The sequence below is a fragment of the Schistocerca americana genome, chromosome 1, assembly GCF_021461395.2.
Source record: "Schistocerca americana isolate TAMUIC-IGC-003095 chromosome 1, iqSchAmer2.1, whole genome shotgun sequence".
Classification (NCBI taxonomy): domain Eukaryota; kingdom Metazoa; phylum Arthropoda; class Insecta; order Orthoptera; family Acrididae; genus Schistocerca; species Schistocerca americana.
The window spans coordinates 267,564,170-267,591,069 of record NC_060119.1 but is presented as its reverse complement, the minus strand read 5'-3'; the positions used below and the strand labels follow the sequence as shown (position 1 = coordinate 267,591,069).

At 37.5% G+C, this 26,900-nt stretch overlaps 2 protein-coding genes across 3 annotated transcripts in view; one reads left to right on the top strand and one right to left on the bottom strand.

Annotated features, from left to right (window-relative positions):
* LOC124582178 (alpha-mannosidase 2) overlaps positions 1 to 21,348 on the top strand; it is a 199,248-nt gene extending 177,900 nt beyond the window's left edge. For both annotated transcript variants that reach the window (XM_047131307.1, XM_047131310.1), the window contains exons 18-21: positions 13,121 to 13,273; positions 16,054 to 16,176; positions 16,368 to 16,655; positions 20,371 to 21,348. In XM_047131307.1, coding sequence (XP_046987263.1) covers positions 13,121 to 13,273; positions 16,054 to 16,176; positions 16,368 to 16,655; positions 20,371 to 20,520 — 714 coding nt within the window. In that variant the 3' untranslated portion in view covers positions 20,521 to 21,348. The remainder of the gene's footprint in view (positions 1 to 13,120; positions 13,274 to 16,053; positions 16,177 to 16,367; positions 16,656 to 20,370) is intronic.
* Positions 21,349 to 23,061: 1,713 nt separating this feature from the next.
* LOC124581857 overlaps positions 23,062 to 26,900 on the bottom strand; it is a 379,210-nt gene continuing 375,371 nt past the window's right edge. Inside the window, exons 5-6 of the mRNA XM_047131302.1 lie at positions 26,015 to 26,127; positions 23,062 to 23,961 (exon numbers count right to left, since the gene is read on the bottom strand). The gene's annotated coding sequence lies outside the window, so the exon portion shown is untranslated. The remainder of the gene's footprint in view (positions 23,962 to 26,014; positions 26,128 to 26,900) is intronic.

Here is a 26,900-nt window from a genome sequence, read left to right as displayed (position 1 = left end):
TGTTATTTTATAGTAAGTGTTGTAAAAGGAATTAAGATGTGTCCAAAAATATTTGTCTAGAAAAGATATTATTTTCTGTTAATTTTTGCACAAATTTTTAGTGAACAAAAATGGATTAAACTTGATAGGGTGTTGCGATATTCCAGAGTGGAAGTACTTTGATGTATATTTAGGTGTTACGTAATGGAGATACCTTCTTTTGATGTACGGTTGGGTAACATAATTGTGTGAATGCTACTCACTTAATGAGTACTGAAATCTACTTGATAAAATGTTTTGTGGACTATTTGTTAAAACTGTTGATGCTTTCTTCAGATATTAATTAATAGTAACAACTGCTATTCAATATGCAGTCTATTCTTGATGTTTGTGCTTTAATGGATTATGACAGTAATTGTGTATGCAGCATACAGAATGTCTAATTATACAGGGTGATTATAATTAAAGTTAAACTTTCAAAATGCTGTAAAAATAACACCACTGTTCAGAATGATGTCAAATTGCAACGGAATATTATCGGAGAAGGGGGAAAACGTATGGCAGAAGAAAAAAAATACTGTGAAAATTGATCAATAGATGGCGTTGCATGTCAGAATACTTATATGAAAACACTTGTCATGTGCACGACCCATTGAAGTTGGTATAAACACGCCGGGTACACTGGTTTTCCTCCTTTCATGTCTGCGACGTTTGCCATGACTATCTCAATGCAGGATTGCACCCTGCTTGTAAAGCTGCTTTAAAAGAATGATGACTATGCACACTTTGCTCTGCAGAAGTTCTGGACACTGAAGGGTTTGAGAAAAGGCATTGGTCCGACGACTGTTGTGGGTCTGGAGAAAAGGTTCCAAAATTCGGAAAGACGGGTTCTTCTAGTGAGCAATCTGGTAGAGGAAGGAAACAAATTGATTCAACATCAGTGGAAGCAGTGGCCACAGCACTGCAAGAGGACATGAGTGGTGATGTGCAAATGTGTACTGCACAGAGAATTGCCCGAACATTGGACATACCCATGAGCACGGTGCGTAAAATCCTACGAAACATCCTTATTTGCTATCCATTCAAAATTAGCCACTTGCACAAGTTGCTTCTTGTTGACCTGCCAGCAAGAGAGACCTTTGCTTTAGAATTTCTTGCTCGCGCGGAAGTGGACAATGATTGGCTGTGGAAGACTTTGTGGACAGACAAAGCCCACTTTTATCTGACGGGATACGTCAATACACAGAATTGTTGAATGTGGGGAACAAAAAATCCACGCGCAAATCAACCAGTAACACTTCATCCTGAAAAGGTCACTGTGTGGTGTGGGTTTACATCATCATTTATCATAGGGCCATATTTTTTCGAAGAGACATGTTCTTCCAGTCCTGGCACCTGTCCCGCCACTGGTAAGCGCTTTGAGAGTGTTTTGCGCAACCACGTCTTTCCAGCTCCCCAACAGCGTGGATGTGTGGATGGGATCATTTTTATGTGAGATGGTGCACCTCCGCACATTGCAAATCCATTAAGCAGCTGCCCAAGTGCCATTTCATTATCAGCCGCCATTTCTCTACAGCCTGGCCATCCCAACCACCTGATCTTAATCTGTGTGACTTCTGGCTGTGGGGTTGTCTGAAACATGTTGCGTTCTGTGTTCTGATTGCAAACTCACCTGCATTGAAGGCACACATTGCGCAACACATTGTGAATGTCATCATGGGATCAGTTATAGAATGTGATGTTTCTCGACTTCAGCTTGTTGCACAAAACGGTGGACAGCATATTGAACACGTTTTGCGCCAGCCACACGGAAATTAATAATCCAATTTGATTTTGACTGATGCTTTTTATGCGGTTTTTCACCTCCGGACAATTAAAAACTGATGCGATTTATGATTTTCATGCGGTTTTTGGCCTTTGAACAATTAAAAACCGATGTGAATGATGCTTTTTATGCAGTTTTTGGCCTCACGACAATTCAAAACCAATTTTTCCCATCCGATGTGATATGACTTTGCTGTGGTGGATGGGCTTATGAAACTAACAATATCACACTTGTACAATGATGCACACTGAGTGTTACAGTTTGTTTAACGTCAAACGAACACTTTAGGCATTGTTGTATGATTCATTTGTCATTTGTAGTGGACCACTATTAAATTATGATGATTACAGCACTATCTATTGCTATATTTTCTAACTATTTATTTTTTGAAAGTTTAACTTCAATTATAATCACCCTGTATCTGAAAGATTCGTTGTAGATTATGAGGAGATGAAATATTGTTGGTGGGTTGCATGTCCACTTATTTGAGCTCATGCAGGTTTAGGTGTTTAGTGACTATTGTTCTCTCTTCACTGGAACATCAGTACTATTGGCACTTATACACTGTACCTACTTGATCGGTACTACACCTGCTTGTTTCATTTACTAGGTTTCTGTGTGTGTGTGTGTGTGTGTGTGTGTGTGTGTGTGTGTGGGGCACAACCTCGGAAGATGCTGGGAGAGTGTGTAATGTTGAATCTTGAGTTAAATTGTACCCTGTGTGCAGTTAATTTCTTATCTTCTGTTCTTTATCAACAGGGCTTGTATGCAAATGGCATGTCCACATTACTTCATCACCGAATACAAAATATTGCTCAGATGGTGGCCTGTGGCCACTTTTCTAACACTGTTTGATTCTGTCCTGGGGTTTTAGTTTCACTATATTGCTTGGTGATCTCACAAGCTCATTATTCGCAACAGCTGACTTACATTACTGTGCCAGATAAATGTTCAATTTGGATATAAAGTATGGAACTTTTGCAAGGTCCCATAATGACATTGAAGCTGTAGGTCCATGGCTTCCGTAAGCCCCTATACTATATTTAACGCTACAAAAGTCATACTGTAATTGGTCAGTATGGCAGCTTGAAAAGATGAATTTCCTAATTTTTTTTAACGTATTTGGAACTAGATATGTTCACTACATTTTGATCTGAACTCCTAAGGACATGTGTCATCTTTCTTTCATTTCCAGATTCTGTGTTTCATATAAATATTTTAAGAGAGTAGTTGTCTGTTATAACTCTATTGTTCATGTGTAAGGGACACAGAAGTTCTTTATTCAGCATGTTTGTTTAATGCGGATGCCACTGTCTTTTGAAGTTTGTTTATGCTAGACATAGTGTTGAAGGTTGTTTCATTCTACAACAGTTTCCATGTTTGTATGCAGCCTTCTTGTATTCAAGTATGGGTAAAAACATGTGAAACAGTGAATTTCTGGTAACGAGGCTCACAGATGTTTCTTGTTACACTTGGAAGTTTAAGAACTCTTTAATAATGGTGCAGAACTAGATGTTCTTTTGGATGAAAATGATAAATTTTTGTAAAATGAAGAGTATGCACATGAGCTGGAAAGTGAAACTTTGTTCTAGATAAAACATATGGATGTGATTATGGTCAACAGATGGAAATACCAAAAGCTGATGAACAGGTATTAATACTTGACTAAATTTAGTGTCATATCATCAAGTCATTAAGAGAGTACTAGATTCTGCATATAAATCTGTTGACACAGAATAGAAATGCAGCATTGAGCTAAATACAGGATCTTATTGGTGTAAAGGACTGTGTCTGTCAACATTACATGAGAAATAGTACCCCTACTCCCTCACTGTAAGCTCAGATACTTCATGACTTTAGCTAGAGGACGTATCCTAGATTGATGATTGACCTCAGCCTCATACAGTGCTACAAGGAGACAGCCTGTAGAAATTTAGGAGATGTTCCTGTGTATAGCACATCATAAAGTGCTTGGTATTGAAGAATAAAAATAATGTTTTTGTAATAAAAAACTAAAAAAGAGAAATGAGTTCAATATGGCTGTGTGCCCCAAGATTCACCAGAGAAGTACAATGATGTCAAGAAACCCTGCACATGCAGATCAGTGTGTTGTTGCCTTGCATGTTCAGGAAGGGCACAGAGTTTCCTTTCAACCAGTTTTGAGTCCATGCATAAATCTTCCTGCACAGTTAACAGGCAGAGTTTCCACTTTCTTGACTAGATACCTACCTAAAATTCATCAGTTAATATCAAGCGTTATTCTAATGGCTTCCTTTTGTGCTGCAGATTTTAATGCCCCTAAGAGAATTATCTTTGAATTATAATATGATTTGCTTAGTTTTCATTGTCTCAATGAAGGTGGCATGCTGGGTATGCTGCTGAAAAACCCTGAATATTTGACTTTTTAAGAACAGCTACATAATTTAATGATGCCCCAAGAAAAGAATAATTTAAGTTGCTTTTAAGAAAAGCAACAACAAAAAAAAACTCATATTACAATCAAATAAATGCGCTAGATACTCCAGAATAGGGTGGACAAGTGTAGTGTAAGCAGCGTCTTTACTTGACCTGTTGCATCTTCAAGTGTTCTGCCAATGAATCACAGTCTTTGGTTTGCTCTCCCCACAACATTATCTATGTGATCATTACAATTTAGGTTATTTGTAATTGTAATCCCTAAGTATTTAATTAAATTTACAGCCTTCAGATTTGTATGATTTATTGCATTTTAGCAGATTTCTTTTAGTACTCATGTAAATAACTTCACACTTTTCTTTATTCAGGGTCAATTGCAACTTTTTCCACCATGCAGATATCTTATCTAAATAATTTTGCAATTCATTTTGGTCATCTGATGACTTTAGAAGATGGTAAATGACAGCATCATCTGCAAACAATCTAAGACGGCTACTAAGATTATCTCCTATATCGTTAATGTAGATAAGGAACAATAGAGGGTCTATAACACTTCCTTGGGGAACGGCGGATATTACTTCTGTTTTACTCAATGACTTTCCGTCTATTACTACGAACTGTGACCTTTCTGACAGGAAATCACGAATCCAGTCGCACAACTGGGGCGATATTCCATAGGCATGCAGTTTGGTTAGAAGACACCTGTGAGGAACGGTGTCGAAAGCCTTCTGGAAATCAAAAAATATGGAATCAATTTGACACCCCCTGTCGATAGCATTCATTACTTCATGAATATAAAGAGATAGTTGTGTTTTGCAAGAACGATATTTTGTGAATCCGTGCTGACTGTATGTCAATAAATTGTTTTCTTCGAGGTACTTCATAAAGTTCGAATACAGTTTATGTTCCAAAACCCTACTGCAAATCGATGTTAGTGATATGGGCCTGTAATTCAACAGATTATTCTTACTTTCCTTTTTGGGTATTGGTATGACATGAGCATATTTCCAGTCTGTAGGCCATGACATATGATGGGAATGAAAGAGGGGATGATGTTAGCTGGTTCTATACAGCCAGTGAGAGAGCGATGGGAGCGATGGACAGGCAATATGTCTGGAAGCAAGAGTCATTATAACATTCTCACATCAATATAGAAGCAGCATCCAATATGTGTTCGGAGGGGTGGGGGGGTGGGGATGACTGCTGTGTTCTGAGGTCGCCACATATCGACAGCCCCAGTGATAGCAACATGTTAGGGAGAAACAGCCAAATATTTATGATGACGAAGACACAGATTTCACAGCTATGCTATAACGACAATGGCAATGATGATCAAAAATAGTGATGCCATTGACTACAGGGTTAGTATGCAAAAAAGGTAGAAAAGAAAACTGTCTCAAAATTAATGTAAATTTTTTTTGGTGTCATTCTATTCCTCCTGGTATTATCAAAATTTAGGCAATCAATAGATGGCATAAGTTTGGAATAGTTACAATGTTAGCTTTTTGACACGTACTTTGTCAGTAAAACAGTTTGTAATTTTGATTAGTCAGAATATGTTTAATTTCTTTTTCAAGGATCCTCTTAAAAATGCGCCGGTTGTCTTATATTTAGGGTCATTGCCATTTATGCAGCGATGGCACACTTTGGTAAATGACAGGAGATATCCTTGCATTCATGTATTTTGTGCTGACTGTCGTTACACTCTGACAAAAAATATTGTTTTCTCTTATATTCAGTAATCTACACACAAAAAGTGTGTTATTGATCATCAATTGGCTGGCTATGTTGCTAAGAGCATTACTCACAAAACAGAAAAGCCTCTATTTTTGGGCTGCGTAAACTGTTTTATTCAGTCATAAATGTAGTTTAACATGGTTTACATTCTGCTGCAGAGTGAAAAATTCATACTCAAAGAAAACTGCATTTGGAATATTTTGTGTAGGTGGTGCTGAATAGCTTCTAGGAAGGTTAAGAATTGTGTTGTAAAGTGCACAGCTGTACTACTACTTTTATTGAAGGCATTTTATTCCAGTCCAATGATGTACTGACAACATCAAAGACAGCTATGTCCAACCTTTTCTCACATTTTGAACTGAATTCAGTGTGGAGTAATGGTCAAAAAGGCAAAATTACTGGTTCATGGGGTGGATTGATGTGGATGTAAATGCAGTGACTCATGTGGAAGGCAATCTTGACAGATTTGGTTACAGATTCATACTCAAAAATAAAGTTTTATCACCACCTGATGATCCTTTACTCTGGAGAGGAAGAGATCTTTCAGTAATATAATGCTTCTTGTTCCAAGACTATGGGTGTATACAAGTGGCTTGAAGTGCATGTCAAAGTCTTCAGTGTACTTCTCCAGCCTGGAATTTTCCTGAATTGAACTCAACTGGAATGATTGTGGAACCATCCATTACATGCTGTTTATTTGTCTTATATTTAAGTACTGACTTACGTTAATGATATTTCTGCTTACATGTTACCAAGGGCGTTTTGTTTGCTTTCATCAGTTCCTGTTAACAGTGACTAAAAAACGTCTGCTGCTTTCACAGTCATACATTTTGACTATTGTTCACTAATGTGTACTTTCTTTTATATTGGTACTCATTGGAGATAAATAATTATTTCAGAATCCTGATATAACTTAATGTAAAAATAAGGGGCATATTTGTAATCCTTTATCTTATTTTTGAATTTTGACTGATACCGAATATACTATGTCTGGGAGCATCTTGTTTAAAATTTTTCATCAGTAAGTAGAACATGCACATGGAATGATAGAAAGGGTTCAGAATACAGTTGGAACATGTGTTTTTTTTGTCTCTCTTACAGTTCACCTGAAATGAACTTCAGGGCTGTTTTTATTTATCATGGGCATAGTTAATGGGTAAAGTAACTGGCACACACTTATGGACGTGCCAAGACCCATGAAAAAACTTCAGCACAATGTTTAGTTTTGGTTTTAACCATTATTCATGTTTCTTTGCAAAATAAATACAGTTGTGTGTCATTACACCAAAAATTATTCAATAATAATAATAATAATAATAATAAGTCAGATAATAGAAAATGTGTTAACATTTTCATGCAGCTGACAGTAATGCGAAGTACTTAAAAGTGGTAGGGGTGCTATTAGTGAAGGAGCAACAACTTTGTGTATGTAAAAATGGGTTGCGATGAAATTATTGTAATCCTGTGTTTTAACTCCTGTTAACATGTTTTGAAATAATTGGCTGGCAGTATTTGCTGTTTAAAACAACAGTTTTTGATGATTTGAAGAAAGTTTACTGCAGCAAAAGTATCACAGAGATATTTAATAACTTCTGGCCCTACTCTGTAGCATACTACATCTGTATGTCGTATGACACATGGCTCATATTATGGATGATACGAGCAGCAACAGTTTTCATTATTCCCGGAGAAAAGCTCTGTTTCTCGTAACACCAGGATACAATTAGTGTTTCAGATTTTGAGCATAGTAGCCTACATTTGCATTTATCATCTGTGGATCTGTTGTTGTACAAAGATGTACTCTGCAGAATTGTTTAGTGGCTGTATCACGGCATTCCTGTAATGTCCTTGTCTACTGTGCAGTGCTGCAGTATAGTATAGCCACACAATCCCAAGTAAATTGCAATCCCATGTGAGTTTATCACATCCTTTTCTCATGTTTTACTTGTAACGTAATGAATGTTTGTTGTTCCCACCATGACAACATTTTTAAAATTTTCAATTATTTCTAATTCACGAACTCCATGCAATAAACAACAGGCACTATGAACAGTCATACAAGTCTCAGAAACACAATTCATCTGTCGTACTTGTCACGGATCCAGTTTATGAGCAGTTTCAGACAGTGTTGCTGCTTAATGAGAAATAAACCTGCTGCTTTTTGGGTTACTGATTCAGTTTTAATTTGTTATCTTTATGGGTATTAAGAAAAAAATGAAGTTTCATTTTGTATTAGATGCACAAATAGAAGTCTACTAGAAAATTAACATTATTTCTGCGTCCTGGATCTCATTATTGTTTGTTTTACATTACGTAATATGAGTTTGTGCAATGTTAATATCTTAGTGCGCGTATATATGTGTGTGTGTGTGTGTGTGTGTGTGTGTGTGTGTGTGTGGGGAGGGAAGGGCAGAGGGGGGGGGGGGGGGCATGCATGTGCGTGCATGTTCCACATTGTTACCTTTTAGTAGTGATTAAGTGTGTCTCACCTCCTCCTACCAATTTTTTTACGTATTGGTTTGTTATTGTCGCATTGCTTCTCTATTTGTTTCCATACAAGTAATTATGTGTAATGTTTAGTTTTTAATGTCGTTAACTAGCTCAGCTGCTATTCTCATTAGTTCTACTGATTTATGGCCAGATTTTTTACATTGTTATCGAATAAGTTGGTCACTCTAAACCCCATTTGTACATATTATATCAACTGAAAAATTATGTATTTTTTTGCATAATTTTGCCAGATTTGATTCTGTTTTTTGGGAGGGGGGTTATAAAGTATAACAGGGTGTATATGACCCGGGACAACCGGGAAAAACCCGGGAACTTTTTCATCCGGGAGAAAACCGGGAATTTTTCGAAATCCTGGGAATTTTTCGTTGTTTTAGCTTTCAGTTAAATTTTTGTAATTTTGACTTTTAGGAATTGATTCTCCAGGAAAGAATGTTACTGTATCCTACTACTGGAGAATGATACTGCAGCAATAAAATATACACGAGAGGAAAAAATAAAACTTTAGTGGCAAAGGAAATTTGCAATTCACAACAACAAAACACCGTGCATGCACAAGCATTTGCAAATAGCAAAAATATGTCAAAGGCGAAGACTTCGTAACAATAAACTGCTTGCTATGAGCATGACGTCACAACTGTTCACATTAGGTTCGTTTGACCAGTTGCCAGCGGGCTGTTGCGCATGCGCAGTTCACTCGCGTATAAACAGTACCTTCGCCTGCTTTCCGCTACTTGAAGTTTGGCTATTAGCTGTATCGGCAGAAGCAGCAAGCAGCCAGATGCAAACGAGAAAAATTTTTCTCATGCGCCCTAGCTGCCAGATTCGCACAGACACAGAGTTGTCTGAGTTGTAGTGGGGAGGGGGTTAGTCTCCACGTGACCTGTGTTTATGTTAAGTGATTTTGCCGCTTCTCTTCATTTACAGCTCCCACATAAAATGAAAATAAAACGGATTTCTGTGGCCGGGAGCTATCACGTAAATTAAAATACATTCACATAATTGCGGAGGGCAAAAATATATTATTAGTTTCAGTTTTCTGATTTTATTTTATTTCCAAGTTAGTAGCAGTCAAGCATTAATCGCTTTGCAGAACAATGAAGTTATTTTTGCAAGTTTGCTAATGAAATTTGGCTTTATTAATCTTTCCGCTGAGGCAATCATTTTATTTGAAACGAAGTGTTTCATTCTACAGTATTGGCTAGTTCCAACTGTTTGCTGAATTTCAAGTGCAATTTCAAGTGCACGTTATCATCTTCTGCCATGTATGGCATTATGCCACAATAAAGAACCAAAAATGAGTTCATAGAATACTGGTACTCCAAGAAAATTTACATCCCAAAATCCACACTGAAATGCTTAATATCAGATGGGACCTACTTCATAGTGAATCTGGAAAAAGCCAATTTGCACTTGAAGTCGAATTATGCATTTTAGTATGGTTTACGAAATTCCTATGCTCTTTGGAGTATCCTCTGATGCCCTGTTTCTTTTATGGTGTAATGTAAGCTGTCTTAGTGCTTTATACACACGAACATGCAGGCTTCCTACACCACTGCAGTTGCACACGCACAATAATTCCTGTTTTCTGGCGCTCTCTAGCAACTGGTAAATCGAACCTATTTCTAACAGTCTCCTGATAGTATTGCGAACAGTGGTTGCAAAAGCATTACTTTCAAAGTAAATTTCCTTTTACGCAAGATAAATTATGTTACGTGTGAGAAAGTGGGATGGATTTCTAAATCACAGAGCGTTCGAAACTGAACAGTTTGAGGACCACCCACTTACAAGAATTTCGAGCCAAGACATGTATGTCATAATTTTAAATTTATTGGCACGTTTGTGTGATGTATCTTAAAGTATAACACACGCAAAAAAAGATCAATATTTGATGTGAAACTTAGCTTCTGTTGTAGCATGTTAATCTTAGAGACCAATATTATACATGAAAGCTTAGCTTTTCTTGTAGATATACGGTACCGTGTACATTAATGTAAACCGTTAACTTTTCCTCTTGTGTGTTCGCGCTATGTAACCAGTGATCTTGCTATTGGCTGACTATAACACGTGTCATATGCTCTGAATAGCTGCTGTCATTGGCTGGCGAGATCTCGTGGCTTGAGATATGACTGGCTTACAGAAGAACAAGCAACCTCGGTTTCAACACTCCGGAAACTAATGTGCTGTGTTTGGTGCAGTTCGAATTTATACTTTCATAATACGAAAATATGCAGCGTATATGTTGCTGCAAATCAAAGGTCTTTCCAAAACTTCTCTACTTTTTTATTAAAAGTCTCTCCAAAACTTCTTTCACGCGTCTTTTTTTTCTGGGAAGTTCTATGCGATTGTATAAAACGTAACCGATTCAAAGAATTGATAAGTTTTACAGTTCCAAGGGAAAATCTATGGAAAACCTACTATCTGTGAATTTTTTTTCCTTCTTAAAAATAGTAGCTATGGCATTGGACATAATCTTAAATTATGGTTGATAATGTGGAAAAGAATGTGGCTATTATTTCACTGTATTACAAGTATTATTAGTAAAATGTTGGTGAAATTACTTTCAGGGGGTAGTTAAATAGATATTGTTTGAGCCGTTATAGGCTAAAAAGTGTTTCATCAAGTTCTTCTTTTACTTTCATATGTGCTATTACAATCTTATTAATGTTAGATTTGCAATAAATTTTTATAAGTGATTAGGATGAGACTGACACATAAGTGGAAAGCTTTTTTTTTTTAAATAAAGGGAGGATGTTCTTTAGAGGAAATATCTTGCCGCTGTACTTGACGTAAGGAAGACATGGAGTATGTAGAGTTGTTAGTCTTGATGTTACAGCCAAGTATTTCACTGAGTAAAGAAGGTTGCCATTATTATGAGTGTTGAATGAAAAGTAATGCCTCTAATTTCTGCCAACGATGAACAAGTTTTCTGAAGCCGTCATAGAAGAAGTTGACACTCTTGTTTCCACAACCACAGTCTCACAGTTCTCTCAAGGTCTTCATCAGAAGCATAACGATGTCCCCACAGACCATCTTATATTATTGGGAACAGATGGAAGTAAGAGGGTGCTAAATCTGACTGTATGGAGGATGCCGTACGGTGGTGGGGTTCAGTCTCTGAAGTTCTGCTGTGGTGGCACGTGAAGAGTGCAGTTTGGCATTGTCATGCTGCACAAAAATATTTCCCTTTTCCTTTAAGACCCTTGTTAGCCATCATTCCAGAGTTCACAGCATTGTGATGTAACACTCCGAATTTATTGTTGTTCCACGATCAAGGAATCAACAAGGATAACACCATCTGTGTCCCAGAACACTGTGGCCATGATATTTCCAGCTGAGGGCTGAGGCTTGAATTTTTTTCTGGGGCGAGTCTTTGTGTCGATATTCCATAGACTGATGTTTCATCTCCTGTCACAATTGAATGGAGAAAGCTGTCACCTTCATTCTCATAACGTGAGAGGAATTCCTGGCAAATTTCACGTCTGTGAGCTTTCATTTCAGGAGTCGGCATCCAGGGTACGCATAATGCACAGATCTTCCGATAGCCAAGCAAAGCAATAATGTGACCCACACGTTCTTGTGAAATGCCAGTTGTGCTTGCAGTTTCTCTCTGAGTGATACGATGATCGTCCTGAATCAATCTGTCAACATTTTGCTTGTGGAACTTGGTGGTTGCTGTCACAAGACATCCAACTCTTTGTTTGTCATGCAGGTCACATGTTCCCACCTCAACATCTTTAAACTTACTTTGGCCAATGATGCACAGTACTCACATCAACACAACCACCATAAACTACTTTCATTTTCTGATGAACCTCCTTTGGAGTGACACCTTCTGCTGTCAAGAATTCAATGACTGTGCATTGCTTAAATCACATTGACCGATCGTCTGCGCAGGGTTCCATACTTTACACTGTAACAACACAACTGTTTAATGCTAAGGCTTCGTGCCAACTGGAGCTGTAGAGGAGAGGCTACAGAACAAGCCACTACCTGCTGTATACAAATGCTGCCAACTGTTGAAGGGTTACGAAGGTGGAGGCATTACTTTCCAGTCAACCCTTGTACATCTGAGGCTACTAATAGAAACTGGACTAAAAACTTCAAGTTCCTGTATCTTCCACAATGATCTCATTCATTTAATTCACGAACCGATTTTCCATCACCCTTCTACTCCATGCACTGAAAAGACTTACGAATGTTGTTGTAGCATTCTTTTCTATAATCAGCTTTTGCTGCAGCCTAATATGGTAACATTTCAATGTTGCCTTCCTGGCACCTTATGTCTACATATTTGCAAAAGTGGATATATTATTCCAGTATTCTGTTAAAAACTTAGTTTTCAGTAGACCTTTGTACAGTCAGTTTTATGTTAAATGAATTTTTCCACTTACTCAGTATGTATTTAAACTTCCAAAATGAGTTCCAGCTCTTAAGGCTATTATTCAATTTTTAGCTAGAGAAAGGTGTCATACATATAAAAGCTGCAGTGAATTCATGTTATGTCCTTCCATTCACTTTTTTTACAAATTTAACTGTGTTTGTGGTTTAAAAGATAATTGATTATGTAAAAAAAATGTCCCATTCTTATAATAAATTTATGGCTGTGGTACCCACAGTGAAGAAAATGTGGTCACAGTATGTTTGCTTTTGCAGGTTATACGTAGAAAGCGACTTCCAAGATTGCCACTTCAAGGAAATTACTATCCAATGCCAAGCTTGGCATATATTCAAGATAAGAAAGTTCGCCTTACATTATTATCTTCTCAGCCAGCTGGATTTGCATCCCTTAAAGGAGGTCAGATTGAGGTTAGTTCTCTTTTTATATTAATCTGTGTGAGAAAGAAAAGGAGATAAGTAATTTTGTGTGGTGATGTACTATAAATCATCTCCTTTATGTGAGACTGGAGAAAATCTTGCGGAGAGAGACTAGCACATCCAGATATTGATAATTTGAGAATTGGTGGGATACTGCCCAAAAAAAAAAAAAAAAGACAGAGATCCATGTTCTTTACTCAGCTATAGAGTAAAAATACCTCATCAGTAACTTTCTGTAGTTTGTTCTTCAAAGTGCTTCTTGTTCCCCAGCATTAAGGGAAGTCTGTGAGGTTTGGGAGAGGAGCTAAAGGCAGATAGTAGCTTCAAGTCAGTATGTGATATATGCTTGGATAATGCAGTTGGTAGCGTGGTTAGGGAATTTGGTCAGTAATTCTGTGCATCCCTTCTATGATACCCTCTTACAAATATGGCTTGCACTCTTTTCCATCATGATGGAAGTATCTGCTGCAAGTCTGGTCACTGTAAGATATTATTTGTAGAAATTGCTCACACCATCTGCCGTTTTGTGTGAATGTTGCAAAATAGGATGACAATTTGTCATCAGTTGTTTGGGATAGTCTATTATAAATAACATTTTCAAGAAATTTACGCCATATACTAAGAGTACAAATTTGTTAGCAGCATACTGGATCAACTGTTTTCTAGCACTCAGGGAGTTTGGGCTCAGTCTCCATCCAACCATGCAGATTCATGTTTTATATTCTTTCTCTAAATCACATAACTCAGGATGGTTCCTTTGAAACTTTGCATACTTCCACTCAATACTGTCATCTGGCAAAATCTGGGGCAGTTCCTGCAGCAGCTCAAGTTTTTTCCAAACTCAAATTCTTGGGGCTGTTTTCCAGATCCAAAGTTGTTTTCCTTGATTTTGACCTCCATCTCATTCAAGCTCACATCCGAAACTCATAACATGTAATAACCAACCAATAAGCAACAATACCATCACTTCAGCATCTGCCACCCCTTCCTCATCAATTGCTTTCTCCTTTCCAGCCTAGGCATCTCAGGCAACCACACCTGCTCCAAAACAAAATCTGTCGATACCTATACCAATAACTTTCATGCTGTCTTCTCTTGCATACCCCACATAGATTTTGTCCATAAAAAATATCCCAGACAGTTTCCTTCTCTGACCTTCCAAATCAGCTTCCAAGTCAAATATACAGAAGCAGCCCCTTTGTCATACAGGCCTCAAATGGTTCCAAATGTTACTTTGTCAAAGCTTTGACTTCCCCAGATCCAGCCCTGAAAGGAGATCATTTCTTTCTGACATCCTTCCTACACCTATCACTGTCATCTTCCATTGCCTTCTAATCCTTGTCAGACGGTATGTCATTACCAAACTATTAATCTTATCCCCAGGTTCTTAGCCTTGCAATTATTATCACCGCAAAATGTATCTCATGCACGTGTACATTACCATTTACTCCAGCCCCACTGCTGCTAAATCCTACAACATCAAAGTCAGAGCCACAAGTGAAACCATGTATGTTGGTTATGTGGTTATCAACTAACATGTTTTTACACTACAAGGTTGTTATATACATATATAGGAATAACCAGCACTAAACTGGTTGAATGGATGTGCAAAAAGAACAACTGTCCATCGTGGGGATGCCCAGTACCCAGTTTGTGAGCAAGCTCAGCAATGTAACACGTAGAGATCTGTGTGCCTGCTCCATCAAATGGGTATTTGTGATTCTCCCACACATTACTGAACTGTGGAAATGGGAACTGGTTGTCCAACATATTTTTGCATCCTGCCACCTTCCTGAAGTTAACCTGCGGTACTCTCTCTCTCTCTCTCTCTCTCCAATCATAGAACCTGTATCTTCTTTCGCCCGTTCATAACCCAACCCAAGCAATTCCTCCCTGAGGGAGGAACATACAGTTCTGAAAGCTAGGAGTAGTATTTTCTACTTTGAAGTGTTTTTATTGGCAGTACTTGGAATACTGTCACTGACATTTAGTATTCTCTTCATCTTTTGTTGCTGTTTATCTTGCTGGTGCTAAAAATGTATGAAGTGGAACGTAATGTTTTAAATGAGATTATCACATTTAGTGCATGTAATCACATTTAATATGACTTTTATTCATTCATAGTTTTGAGAAAATGTAAATAATTGATAAGTAACAATATTATGAAAAGGAAAGTTGCCACTCACCATATAGCGGGGATGCTGAGTCGCAGATAGGCACAACAAAAAGACACTCACAATTAAAGCTTTTGGCCATTAAGGCCTTCGTCAACAATAGACAACACACACACACACACACACACACACACACACACGTGTGTGTGCGTGCGCACTCACTCCTCACTTACTCACTCATTCACGCAAATGCAGCTCGCACACGCGACTGAAGTCTCAGGCAATTGGCAGTGTTGTTTCAGTTGCCCGAGACTGCAGTTGGGTGCATGAGTATGTGTTGCATTTGTGTGTGTGTGTGTGTGTGTGTGTGTGTGTGTGTGTGTGTGTGGAGGGGGGGGGGGCATGCGTGCGCATGTGTCTGTTGTCTATTTTTGATGAAGGCTTTATGACCACAAGCTTTATTTGTGAGAGTCTGTTTGTTGTGCCTATCCGTGACTCAGGATCCCGCGATATGGTGAGTAGCAACTCTCCTGTTCATAATATTTTTGCATTCCACCCTGGATTTTCCACTGTTAAATAATTGAGAAGTATTTGTTGTATTTCATAATATGTATTGTATTGTCTGTGAATTCTGACTGTCCTACAATTGGATACTAGGTTATGCAAGATCGGCGACTTAATCAGGATGACAATAGAGGTCTAGGACAGGGGGTACTGGACAATAAGCCTACACCTTCGACATACAGGATAATACTCGAGGAAAGGCAGATACCATGCCAGGTGAGTTATAATTACAGAGAATTCACAGTGAAGTTGGATTGTGTGTAAGAGAGTATTGCGTGTTTGATTATGTGTAAGAGAGTATTGCGTGTTTGATTATATGTAAGAGAGTATTGCGTGAAATAATAAAATCAATTCTGCCATACTAGACATTAAGTCAGTTTTTAAACTTTGTTTTCATTATTTTTCAGCAATCCTTTGATAGTTACACTGGAGGATTTGTCTCAGCCGCTGCTCATATTGCATTGCACACTATGGCAAATCCTTTGATGAGGTTACTGTTAGTCGACAGTCGCCCAGATAACTTGGAGAGCAATTTCGGCCTTGCTCAGGATACTGGTTATGACATTCACTTAGTTAAGCTTCATTCTTTCTTCCCACCATCAGCAGCCAAAGTTGGTGTTATATTTTTCAGACAGCATATTGATACTTGCTTTAATAGTCCACAGCTACAGGGCATGCAGCCAAGTAAAGGGGTGGTAAGTACCAAACAACCCTTGATGTTCTTTAATAAAATTGTAACTGATTTATTGAGTTTGATTTATTATTTGAAGCTATGGACATGTCTGTATATGGTGTTTGATTTATAGAAAAAATGACATCTATGTGACTCCTTCAGAAGGTTAACTATTTTTTTCAACTGTGTGTCATGATTAGGTATTGGAAACACTATTCCTTTTAATTTAGTGTCATAGTTTCCTCGGGTGATTATCAATTTTAGCACTACTTGAAGATATTTCTGTTGCAGTCTGTAGAACTTTTTACTGTATACATTTTTCAGTATGCTAAATATGATTTCAAGACATATGTTTCCAGTAGCCATTACATTAAATGTATCAAGTCAATCCATGTGGTCTCCATGTACATTGTTAGGTGATGGGATTATTTTGTTATCTAACTGTTAATGTCATAGTAGTAGTAGTAGTAGCAGCAGCAGCAGCAGCAGCAGCAGCACTGAGCGGTATGGTGCAGGGGACTCTCTTTTTGTTAGAGCTGGCTTCAAATCCGTCTGTCCATCTACAACTAGGTTACTTTGGTTTTCCTAAATTATTTAATGTGTGTGATTCCTTTGAACAGGACGCAAACAGTTTCCTTCCCAAGCCTTATCCAGTCCAAGCTTGTCTCCTCCATCTCTAAGGACTATGTCATAAATGGGATTAAGTACTATTCTTCCTTCTTGTTACCTGCCATAGTTTGTTGTTGATTTTCTTGAAAATCATTAAAGAGTATAAAATCATATTGTTTCTTACAATAATAAACAAAATATAAACTTGTGGCGGGTGGTGGTAGCAGCAGCTTGTTTTGACTCTGTTAGTGATAAAGTAAACATATAGAAACAACAGGAGAGGTCTTGCTAATGAGCTGTCCTACATGATGACTTACTAGTGAGTGGTTGGACAGTTTATTTGTAGAAATTAATTTATACTGTTGACACCACTTCAGTGCAGTTAATTATATAACACATGCAGATTTGTAGTACATGAAATTTCGCATGGCAAGTTACTGCGAGTTTGAAGACATCTAAGGATCAGTGTCGGTAACATACAATTGTATTCTGAACATGCCTAGGCAGTGAATGACTGTACAGCTGCCCAATAAATGACCAGATGGCAGATTGTGTAGCATTCTCCCTTAACTACTGACAGTGTGAAACTGAGGAAGATGTCGTAGTGTTTAGTATGCTATATCTGACTTTGAGTAGAGTGAGATTAAATACCTCTCCAGACATCCTCATTATGATTTTCCGTGATTTATCCAAATTATTTGACATAATAACAATTTACTACCGTAAATAAGGCCAGAATCAGTTTCCTTACCTCTGTGTGAAGCATTCAGATTGTGAATTAGGCATTGTTGAATAATAAACTAATGGAGCTGCATAAAGCTGGAGAGATCATACTGTAGTGTTCATGTTATTGTTATATTAAGCTGATAAATTGAATTGTTCTATTGAGTCAATAAGGCAACTAGCAAGAATGTCTGGTCGCAATGAAAAATGTTATTTGCCAGGCAGTCAGGAGGTGTAGTATGTGCTATGTATGCATTATTGCAGTAATCAAGGCTTACGTATCTTTCCTATACTTCTCTCGAAGTACAGGTAATATCTATATGGTGAACAGAAATGTACAAAAATTTAAGAAAAGAATTTTGTGAAGAATACACAAATAAATGTGTGTCTTTGTGAATCAACTGTGGAATACAGAATCACAGTAATTACAGCTTGTGACCAAGAGGTTGGGATGTGGTCCCACCATCCAAATTTAGTCTTCTCTCGAGTTTTTCTTAATCATATCAAGTGAATCATACCATGGTGCTTTCAATACCTACTAAACTCAGAGAAATACTGGCTAATAAAATTATTACTGGGGGCATTGAGGTTATGGAACATGCAAAATTCAGAATGTGAGCATTAAACATAATATAAAGGATGGCAACTCACAGTGCATAGCCATCCAGCGAACACCCAACAGCAGTCACTTTTTCTCTTCAACCTGTTGTGGAGTTTAATAATTGTCTGTCATATATCAAAACTTTAGTCATTTCCGCTCTTTCTGACACAGTTACTACTTCTTTGCAGATTAATTATTACAGTTATTGTGGAAATGTAATTAATACATTTTCCTAAATTTTCAACATTTACACAAAACATATTAAAAAGTTAAAACAAACAGAGAGTGTCACTCCCTCCCCATCCTCCACCTCTCTTTCTCTACCTACCTCCAACTCCTCCTTTCCTTCTCCCTGTCCTGCCTTTCATTTTCTGCAACATACCTGCATACCTGCTGTTAATTAATCTGTTGTAGATTCTCTGTTTCGTCCTCTTCAGTTTTCCTTCTGCTGCTCCTTTCAGTACCAAGATAACATATTTCTATATGTCTCAACTAGAGTTGTAAAATTGCTGCATGCTAGGGTAAACTGTCTTGAGCAGGTGTTGACTACAGTAGTAGCTTTTGTCAGTTAAGAAACTTCCTGGCAGGTTAAAACTGTGTGCCAGACCGAGACTCGAACTCGGGACCTTTGCCTTTTGCAGGCAAGGGTTCGCCGGAGAGCTTCTGTAAACTTTGGAAGGTAGGAGGCGAGGTATTGGCGGAAGTAAAGTTGTGAGGACGGGGCGTGAGTCGTGCTTGGGTAGCTCAGTTGGTAGAGCACTTGCCCGCGAAAGGCAAAGGTCCCGAGTTCAAGTCTCGGTCCGGCACACAGTTTTAATCTACCTGGAAGTTTCATATCAGCGCACACTCCGCTGCAGAGTGAAAATCTCATTTTGGTCAGTTAAGATCGCAACTGCATCATCTGTACCATAGGTGTGTTGCCTAACAATTAGGTGTTACATCGTTTCAGTTGCTTTCTCTGCATATGCGATTAGTGTCTCCTAGATTTCCCTAGGAACCAGAAACGCTGAACTGTCCAGAAAATGAGTGAGGATATATAAAGGGCCATGTGTAAAGATTCATGTAGCCTATGGAACATTTTTGTTCTATGCAGTTATCCTGCTGTATGTTACTTAAAAAGAAATAATATTTATAGCAATATTGAAATTGTCAATGTGTAATTCAAGTTTTATTCAAAAATTGGTTTGTAATATGAAACAGAGGGATGCTGTAACAATAATAAATAAATAAATAAATAAAAAAGTTGCTTCAGTACTTTGTTAAGCTTACATAAAACATCTTTTTGTTATTGCCAAACAGCTTTCATGCTTATCAATAAAAACAGGAAATTCATGCCTTTGATCATGATGAAGAAAGTTCTGTTGAGTACTATATATATATAATGTTGTGTTTATGCATTAAACTGTGCATGTATCAAAAGTAATTGCTTTGGTCACATAAAAGCCCAGAAGATATGTGAGCAGCTAATTTTTATAACTCGTAAAAAGCAATTTATATTTTTAAGAATATGAAACACACAATGGACTAACACTGACTGATGTCCAAAACAAACAAACAAACAAGCAAAAAGCTAAGAGAAGCCATTGGCTCTCAGTGCCTGTTCCACACATTGATTTATTTTTGTTTCCCTACTAATGTTGCTAATACTACTGGTAATCACACCATTCACTACATCATTTATGTACTGTACTAAAACTACTGAACCATAGTTTTGGTAGAGTGAAGCCATAGTATCAATACATTATTTAAATAAGTTTTATAAGTCTGTTCATTTTATTTATTTATTTTATTTTACTTTTCCCAGGTGAAACTCAGCAGCATTTTTCCATCTCAGTTTGGGGATGTGATGACAGAGTCGTCATTATCATTCCTACATTTACGGAAGACTATGCCAAAGCAAACACCTCGTCCAATTTGTCCAATGGAGTTAGCGGCATACGTGTTGCCACGGTAGCCGTATTGTATGTTGGTGAAGTAAAATGGTGTGACAGAAATGCTCAATAAACATTGACTGCAGAGTATGCGTGTTTTGCCTGGCAGTGAAATGTGCAAGGACTTTGGTGTTAAGCCTGCATCAGCTGTCAGAAAACCTCTTTTATGGTTTTCTTTTTCCTACAAGATGAACAAATTTTATATTTAATGGGCATATTGCTACCTTTTAGTTTTTTATGTGTGTTTTTGTTATTGGAACTGGTGCATTATACTTACTATTTTAAGTTACTACTTCCAAAGAGAACCATTGCACTTAATTTGGTTTGCTGAAAAACTGAATTGTGTTTAGGAGGGCAGAATAATTTATTTCAGTAGTACCTGTGTTTAAATGACTCTAGTCTCATTATTTCATTACCTAAATGACTGGATATATTATATTGTATTTAGTGTTGAAAATTGTGATGCATATTTCACCAAGAGGGACCATTTCATTTTATTGTCACAGATTTTCACACTTTTATGAATAAGGTTTTGTAGACCTTTGTGTCTCAAGTGGACTGACTGCCTTTTGCTATTAATGGTCCCATTGGGCTTCAGCTCATAAAGGGTGCCCTTAATGGATGAAAAGATTTTATTTCCCCTTTGGTTCAAATATTTGTCCTTTTTGGGTGGTTTTAAATTTCACATATTTTATTATGTGTGACTTTTTTTTGAATGCATTGTGATTTATAAATATTTGTATATATATTATTGGTTGTGATGTCAAAAGCAGTGTCAAAATAAATAATGCTAGCTGCAGTGTCATTGTATCATTAAATGTTATAGGTGAATAAAAATAAGTTTCATTTTATGCATTATCCATTCATAAACCTAATTTAATTTGGCAGAATACTGAAACTCGCTGTCCATTATGACATGTTGATGTGTGAGATTTAATCTTTTGAAGAGTACTGTCCTTTACACGTGTACCGTAAAACACATTATTTTCTGTTGGTTTTATGTTTATTTTGCAGCACATTTTGGTAACAGTCAGGCTCACATAAACTGCACTGTTACACTTCATTCAGGACACTACTTCATTTTCACCTTAAAAATAATCACATACATGTCATGAACTTGAGAATCGTACCTATTTCTATCATTCTCACACCTGCTCAAATCTCAAATAGTTTCTGGTTTTTGGTTTTACTATCTCATGTATTTATTTTTTATCTGTGTGTACTTCCAGCATTTTTTCAGGACTATGTTTTCAGTGTACCTTTTGATTTTCATGACCATTGTTTATCTCAGTTCATTATATTTCCTTTTTCTATCTGTACCTCAATGTCAATTCTAACACGGTAATGAGTCCTTGCTCCATCTATGACTTTAATTTCAGGACAAAGCCCATGTCACTAACCAAAACTCAGCCCCAGATCCTGTTCCTGAAATACTGCTGAGCGCCTAGGTTGGCAAACTATTGCCTGCAGGCTGGGCCCTGTGTACGGATGTCCATCCTTAGGCTAGCCCATCCCATACACAAAACGTGGAATATACCAGTTTTAAGAATTTCTTTATTTAATATGGGTAAACAGTACCATAGTGGTAATCACTGGTGATGAGAAATTTCAGTAAAGCAGTGTTCTCATTACATGAACACACCTTTCTGTTTTTACGCAAGACTGTAACATGACTGAATTAAATAAGAAACAAATAATGTAAGTGGTGGTCTTAGTGTGGTGGTATTTGCATCCAAAGTCGAGCCATACCTGTGATTCATTGTGTTGTTTAGTTCATGTTTACACACCCCCCCCTTTTTTTTTTTTTTTTTTGCTGTGAACTGTTATCATAACATTCCAATGTGACACAAAAAAGAAATTTGATAGTGTGGGAAATAAAAATGAATGAACAACACAGTGCTTCCTTTTCCCCCTCCTCTCTCTCTCTCTCTCTCTCTCTCTCTCTCTCTCTCTCTCTCTCTCTCTCCCCCCCCCCTCCCCCCTTTGCCTTCTTCCCCCCTCTGCTCCAGATGAAACTAACACTGTACTGTTAATGATGACTTCAATATAATGTAACACAGGAACTGTTTACAGTGAAGCCAGCAAAAGATACCCTAGCAGGAGCACTTTTGTTAATGGAAATAGAAAGGTGCATCTGGAAATGTCACCTTAAAATGTTTCAGTTTCATTCCTGGACTATTGTTGCATGTAGTGCAGTCAGTGAAAGACACCACATCAGCAGCAGTTTTGTTCATGAAAATAGAAGGGTGCATCTAGAAATGTACCCTTCAGACGTTTGTTACATTCCTGCACTGTTGTTGCATGTATCATATGGAGAAGTGCTTGTGACCACTTCTCCTTGCAGACCTCAAGAAACTGCTCATACGCTATGACAAATTCTTATTTTCAAACTTAAAAAAACTGCAGATTTAAATGATGTCATATGTGGTTCTCTGATGTGAAAGGAGTTAACTTCTAAAATATTATTTTGCCATATTATTTACAGTTAACACGAAGTAATGATGGTGATATGGAGGCAGTGGTTTAGCAGTGATGGAAGTAAATGATTCAGAAAACGCTGACAGTTGTGTTAAAACAGTAAAAAAAATTCTATGTATTTATTAAAAATTGTGTAACAATCAACAACTAACATAGTTTTTATAAAACTGTTTCACCTTAGAATTAGGAGAAATTTTCATGCAGACGAAAGAATTACTGTGTCTTTAAAAAGACATGCACATAACACAACACAGTATAGTAAAGTGTTCCCACAACCATCCATTTCTCTCTCTCTCTCTCTCTCTCTCTCTCTCTCTCTCTCTCTCTGTGTGTGTGTGTGTGTGTGTGTGTGTGTGTGTGTGTGTGTGTGTTTTATGCTAATATTTAACTTATCTTTTATGGAACTGGATATTTTAAAATTTTCATGTTTTTTAATTCCATCAAAATGCAGTTATTTAATTTACATAGTAGTAGAGCGGTAACATTATCTTCATAGTCTTCACAGCATATAAAACATTAAAAATATTTCACTGCTACATTATTTTATTGTTTCCCTATTGTCTCCTTTAAAATTGTGCTGATTGCTTCAGCATTATATATATTTCAATTTTTTACATGAAGATCTGCAATAGTGGTCTTAACTGTTGTTGATACTAAGATTAGAGTACAAAAAACTTAACAGTCTAAATATAATGTGACATCCACAACAAACTTACATTAAATAAGGTAAAAAAATCATAAGGAGGGGACAAAAATGATACTGTAGCCTAAGTTTGAAGCACTATAAGGATTTTCAGTCGCACTAAATAATTATCAGTCTTGATGCCATGGAATTACTTCATCATATCACAAGCATCCACAACTTAAAAACCTCTGTAAATCTCCAGTATCAAAGTTATGATTTATGATTAATATTCTAGTTGTCTCTCTGCATTTTCTTGATTTTTTGTCCAGCATCCTGAGCAGCATCAGTTTATTGCAGCAGCCTGTAAATGAGATTCATGACCAGATTAAATGTGCCAAGTATACAATTTGTGATGAGTGATAGTGGTGTGTAACATATATAAAAGTTAAGCATTCTTGGAAATTTAGTAGAAATATGGGGTAATTTATTTTCATTACAGAAATGTGGTGATACGGAATACCTTGATTATGAGGGATTTATAAACAGACGCTTAGTGAGATTTCTTTTATTTGAGTCAAAGTCATTTTACACAAAGAAAAAAAAAACAATAATAATATACTGTCTGTGCAGTAAAACAGGACAACTTAATTTATGCATTAATTCTGGAAGATGATCCTGTGTGCATGGTACTGCATTTCAGTTTCCTGTGTGAATCATCTCTTAATATATATTTATATTGCCTGTACTTTCTTATTACCTTATTGACTGAAGTATAGTAGTGTACAGTGGGGTTCAGCTAAGCTGTTCACATCAAATACACTGATGGAAAAAAAGCAGTACCAAAACATAATTAATGTAGAATAGTGAAATTTTGGGAATACATTTGTCTAGGTAACATATTTAAGTAATTAACACTGCTAGATCACAGGTTAAGGTAAGTGCGAGATAAGCTACTGCAGATGTGAAATGCTGGTACATTAATAAGTGGTGTAACTGCCAGAATGTTGAATACATGCATGCAAATGTGCCTGCATTGTGTTGTACAGGTGCCAGATGTCAGTTTGTGGGATAGTCAGTCAGTACAGGGATGGCTAGTACTGTTAGTGAATGATGTTGGGGTTGCTGTCTGATGGTGTCCTGTATGTGCTTGATTGAAGACGTACTTGGTTATTGAGCAGGCCAAAGCAACGTGATGACACTCTGTAGAGCTTGTTGGGTTTACTACAGTGATGTGTGGGCAAGCATTATCCTATTGGAAAATGTCCCTTGGAATGCTGTTCGTGAATGGCAGCAGAAAAGGTCAAATCACCAGACTGATGTGTAGATTTGCAGTCAGGGCATGTGGAATAACACAAGAGTGCTCCTACTGTCATACAAAATTGCACTCCAGGCAAAAACTCAAGGTGTGGATCCACTGTTTCTAGCATGCGGACAGGCTGGGTGCAGGCCCTTAACTGGCCTCCTCCTAAGCAATACACGGCCATCACTTGCAGAACCAGCATTCATCAGAAAACACAACAGACCTCCACCCTGCCCTCCAAAGAGCTCTTGCTTGACACCACTGAGGTCGCAAATGGTGGTGCTTTGGGGTTAGTGGAATGCACACTACAGAACATCTGGTTGAGAGATGTCCTTGAAGTATTGATTTGGAACAGTTCACTGGGTCACTGTAGTGTCAGCTGCTGCTCGGATTGCTGCTGCAGATGCAGTATGATGCACCAGAGCCTTACGCTGAACACGGTGGTCTTCCCTGTCAGTAGTACTATGTGGCTGTCCAGAGCCCGGTCTTCTTGGGACTGTATGTTCCATGGCCACCATTGCCAGCATACATGTACAGTGGCTACATTCCTGCCAAGTCTTTCTACAATACCGCAGAGGGAACATTCAGCTTCTCATATCCTATTACAAGGCCTCATCCAGACTTGGCAAAGTGTTGTCACCTTAAGGGCATTCTTGATTGACCAACTCACCTTATCAAATCTCAAAGGTAATTAATATTCACAACCATTACAGCATGCATTTATAGCAAACTTGACTAGCATTCTCGTAGTAGTGCTACTAGTGCCGCTCTTGTGTGACTGGTGTAAAATTTGAAACGCACTTACCAACTTTCATTTGTGTTGCACAACTCTTTCTTGGTGTTGTGACTTTTTTTGCCATCAGTGTATATCTGGAACCATTTCTGTTTTCACCTTGATGAAATTCGAGAAATTACTTGCTAAAAGATATATAGTCTACTTACAGAGCTATATTAATTACGTGGATGTTGGTATTAACATTGCATTTTTAAATCAAACTATTTATTTCTGCAGATAGCACCATATTTCTAAAACAGAGAGATTCAACAGTTTTCACTCTTCAGAATCTGCTTACTAGTTTTTAGGTAATTACAATATTTAGAACTTGAAACTTACTTGTGAACATGAAACCAATAGTTTTCTTATGCGAAGTTCATGATTTCATACCCAAATAAGGAAATACTTCGCATCGGACATTGAGGAAACATTGGGTTGCACTGCCACAGTACCTGTAAAATAGGGGCACAGTGGAATTTTGTTTTTATTCTGTGTTGTACACATGCTAGTTAGTTTGAAAAAAATAAATTTCTTTCACAAACCAAGAGAAAAAACTGGATATGCTTCCTTTTTTACAGTGAGCACTGAAGAAACGCAAAGACAACAGTTGAGTTCTATGCGAAAAGGTATCCAGGCAGATGGTTGCCAACAAGAATGACACTGCCTTAATGTGCAAAAAATTGTTATTGAAAGGGCATTGGAATATTATGCAAAAGGTAAGGAGCTAACTTGCAATGAGCAGAACAAATGAAACAGATGTTCTGGTAGTTGTTTACAATGCACAAGTTAACTTCAGGGAAATTGCCACTGTCTCTGGAATGTCAGCCTAGCAATGTTCAGATTCTATGTGAAAGCACCTTTCATCTGTACCATGTACCACTTCACCAGCAGATTAACCAGGAGGATTGTGGAAGACACATGGAATTCTATCACCTGGTTTTCCTGGTTTCGTCCCCTTCGTCAAGGAATTTTCTTCACTGATGAAGCTACCACTACAAATTATGGAAAGTTGAATATAAGAAATATGCTTCATAGGGCCACAGTGAATCTGCACTGGCTGAAACACATTGAACGTCAGAGACAGCATAGTGTGAACATTTCGTGTGGGCAGTATTGGAGACCACACGATTTATCCTTACGTCACTAAAGAAATCCTAATGCATAAAAGATACTCACAGTTTCTTACCAAAGTGCTGTTGGCTCTCCTACAGGAATTATCACTTGA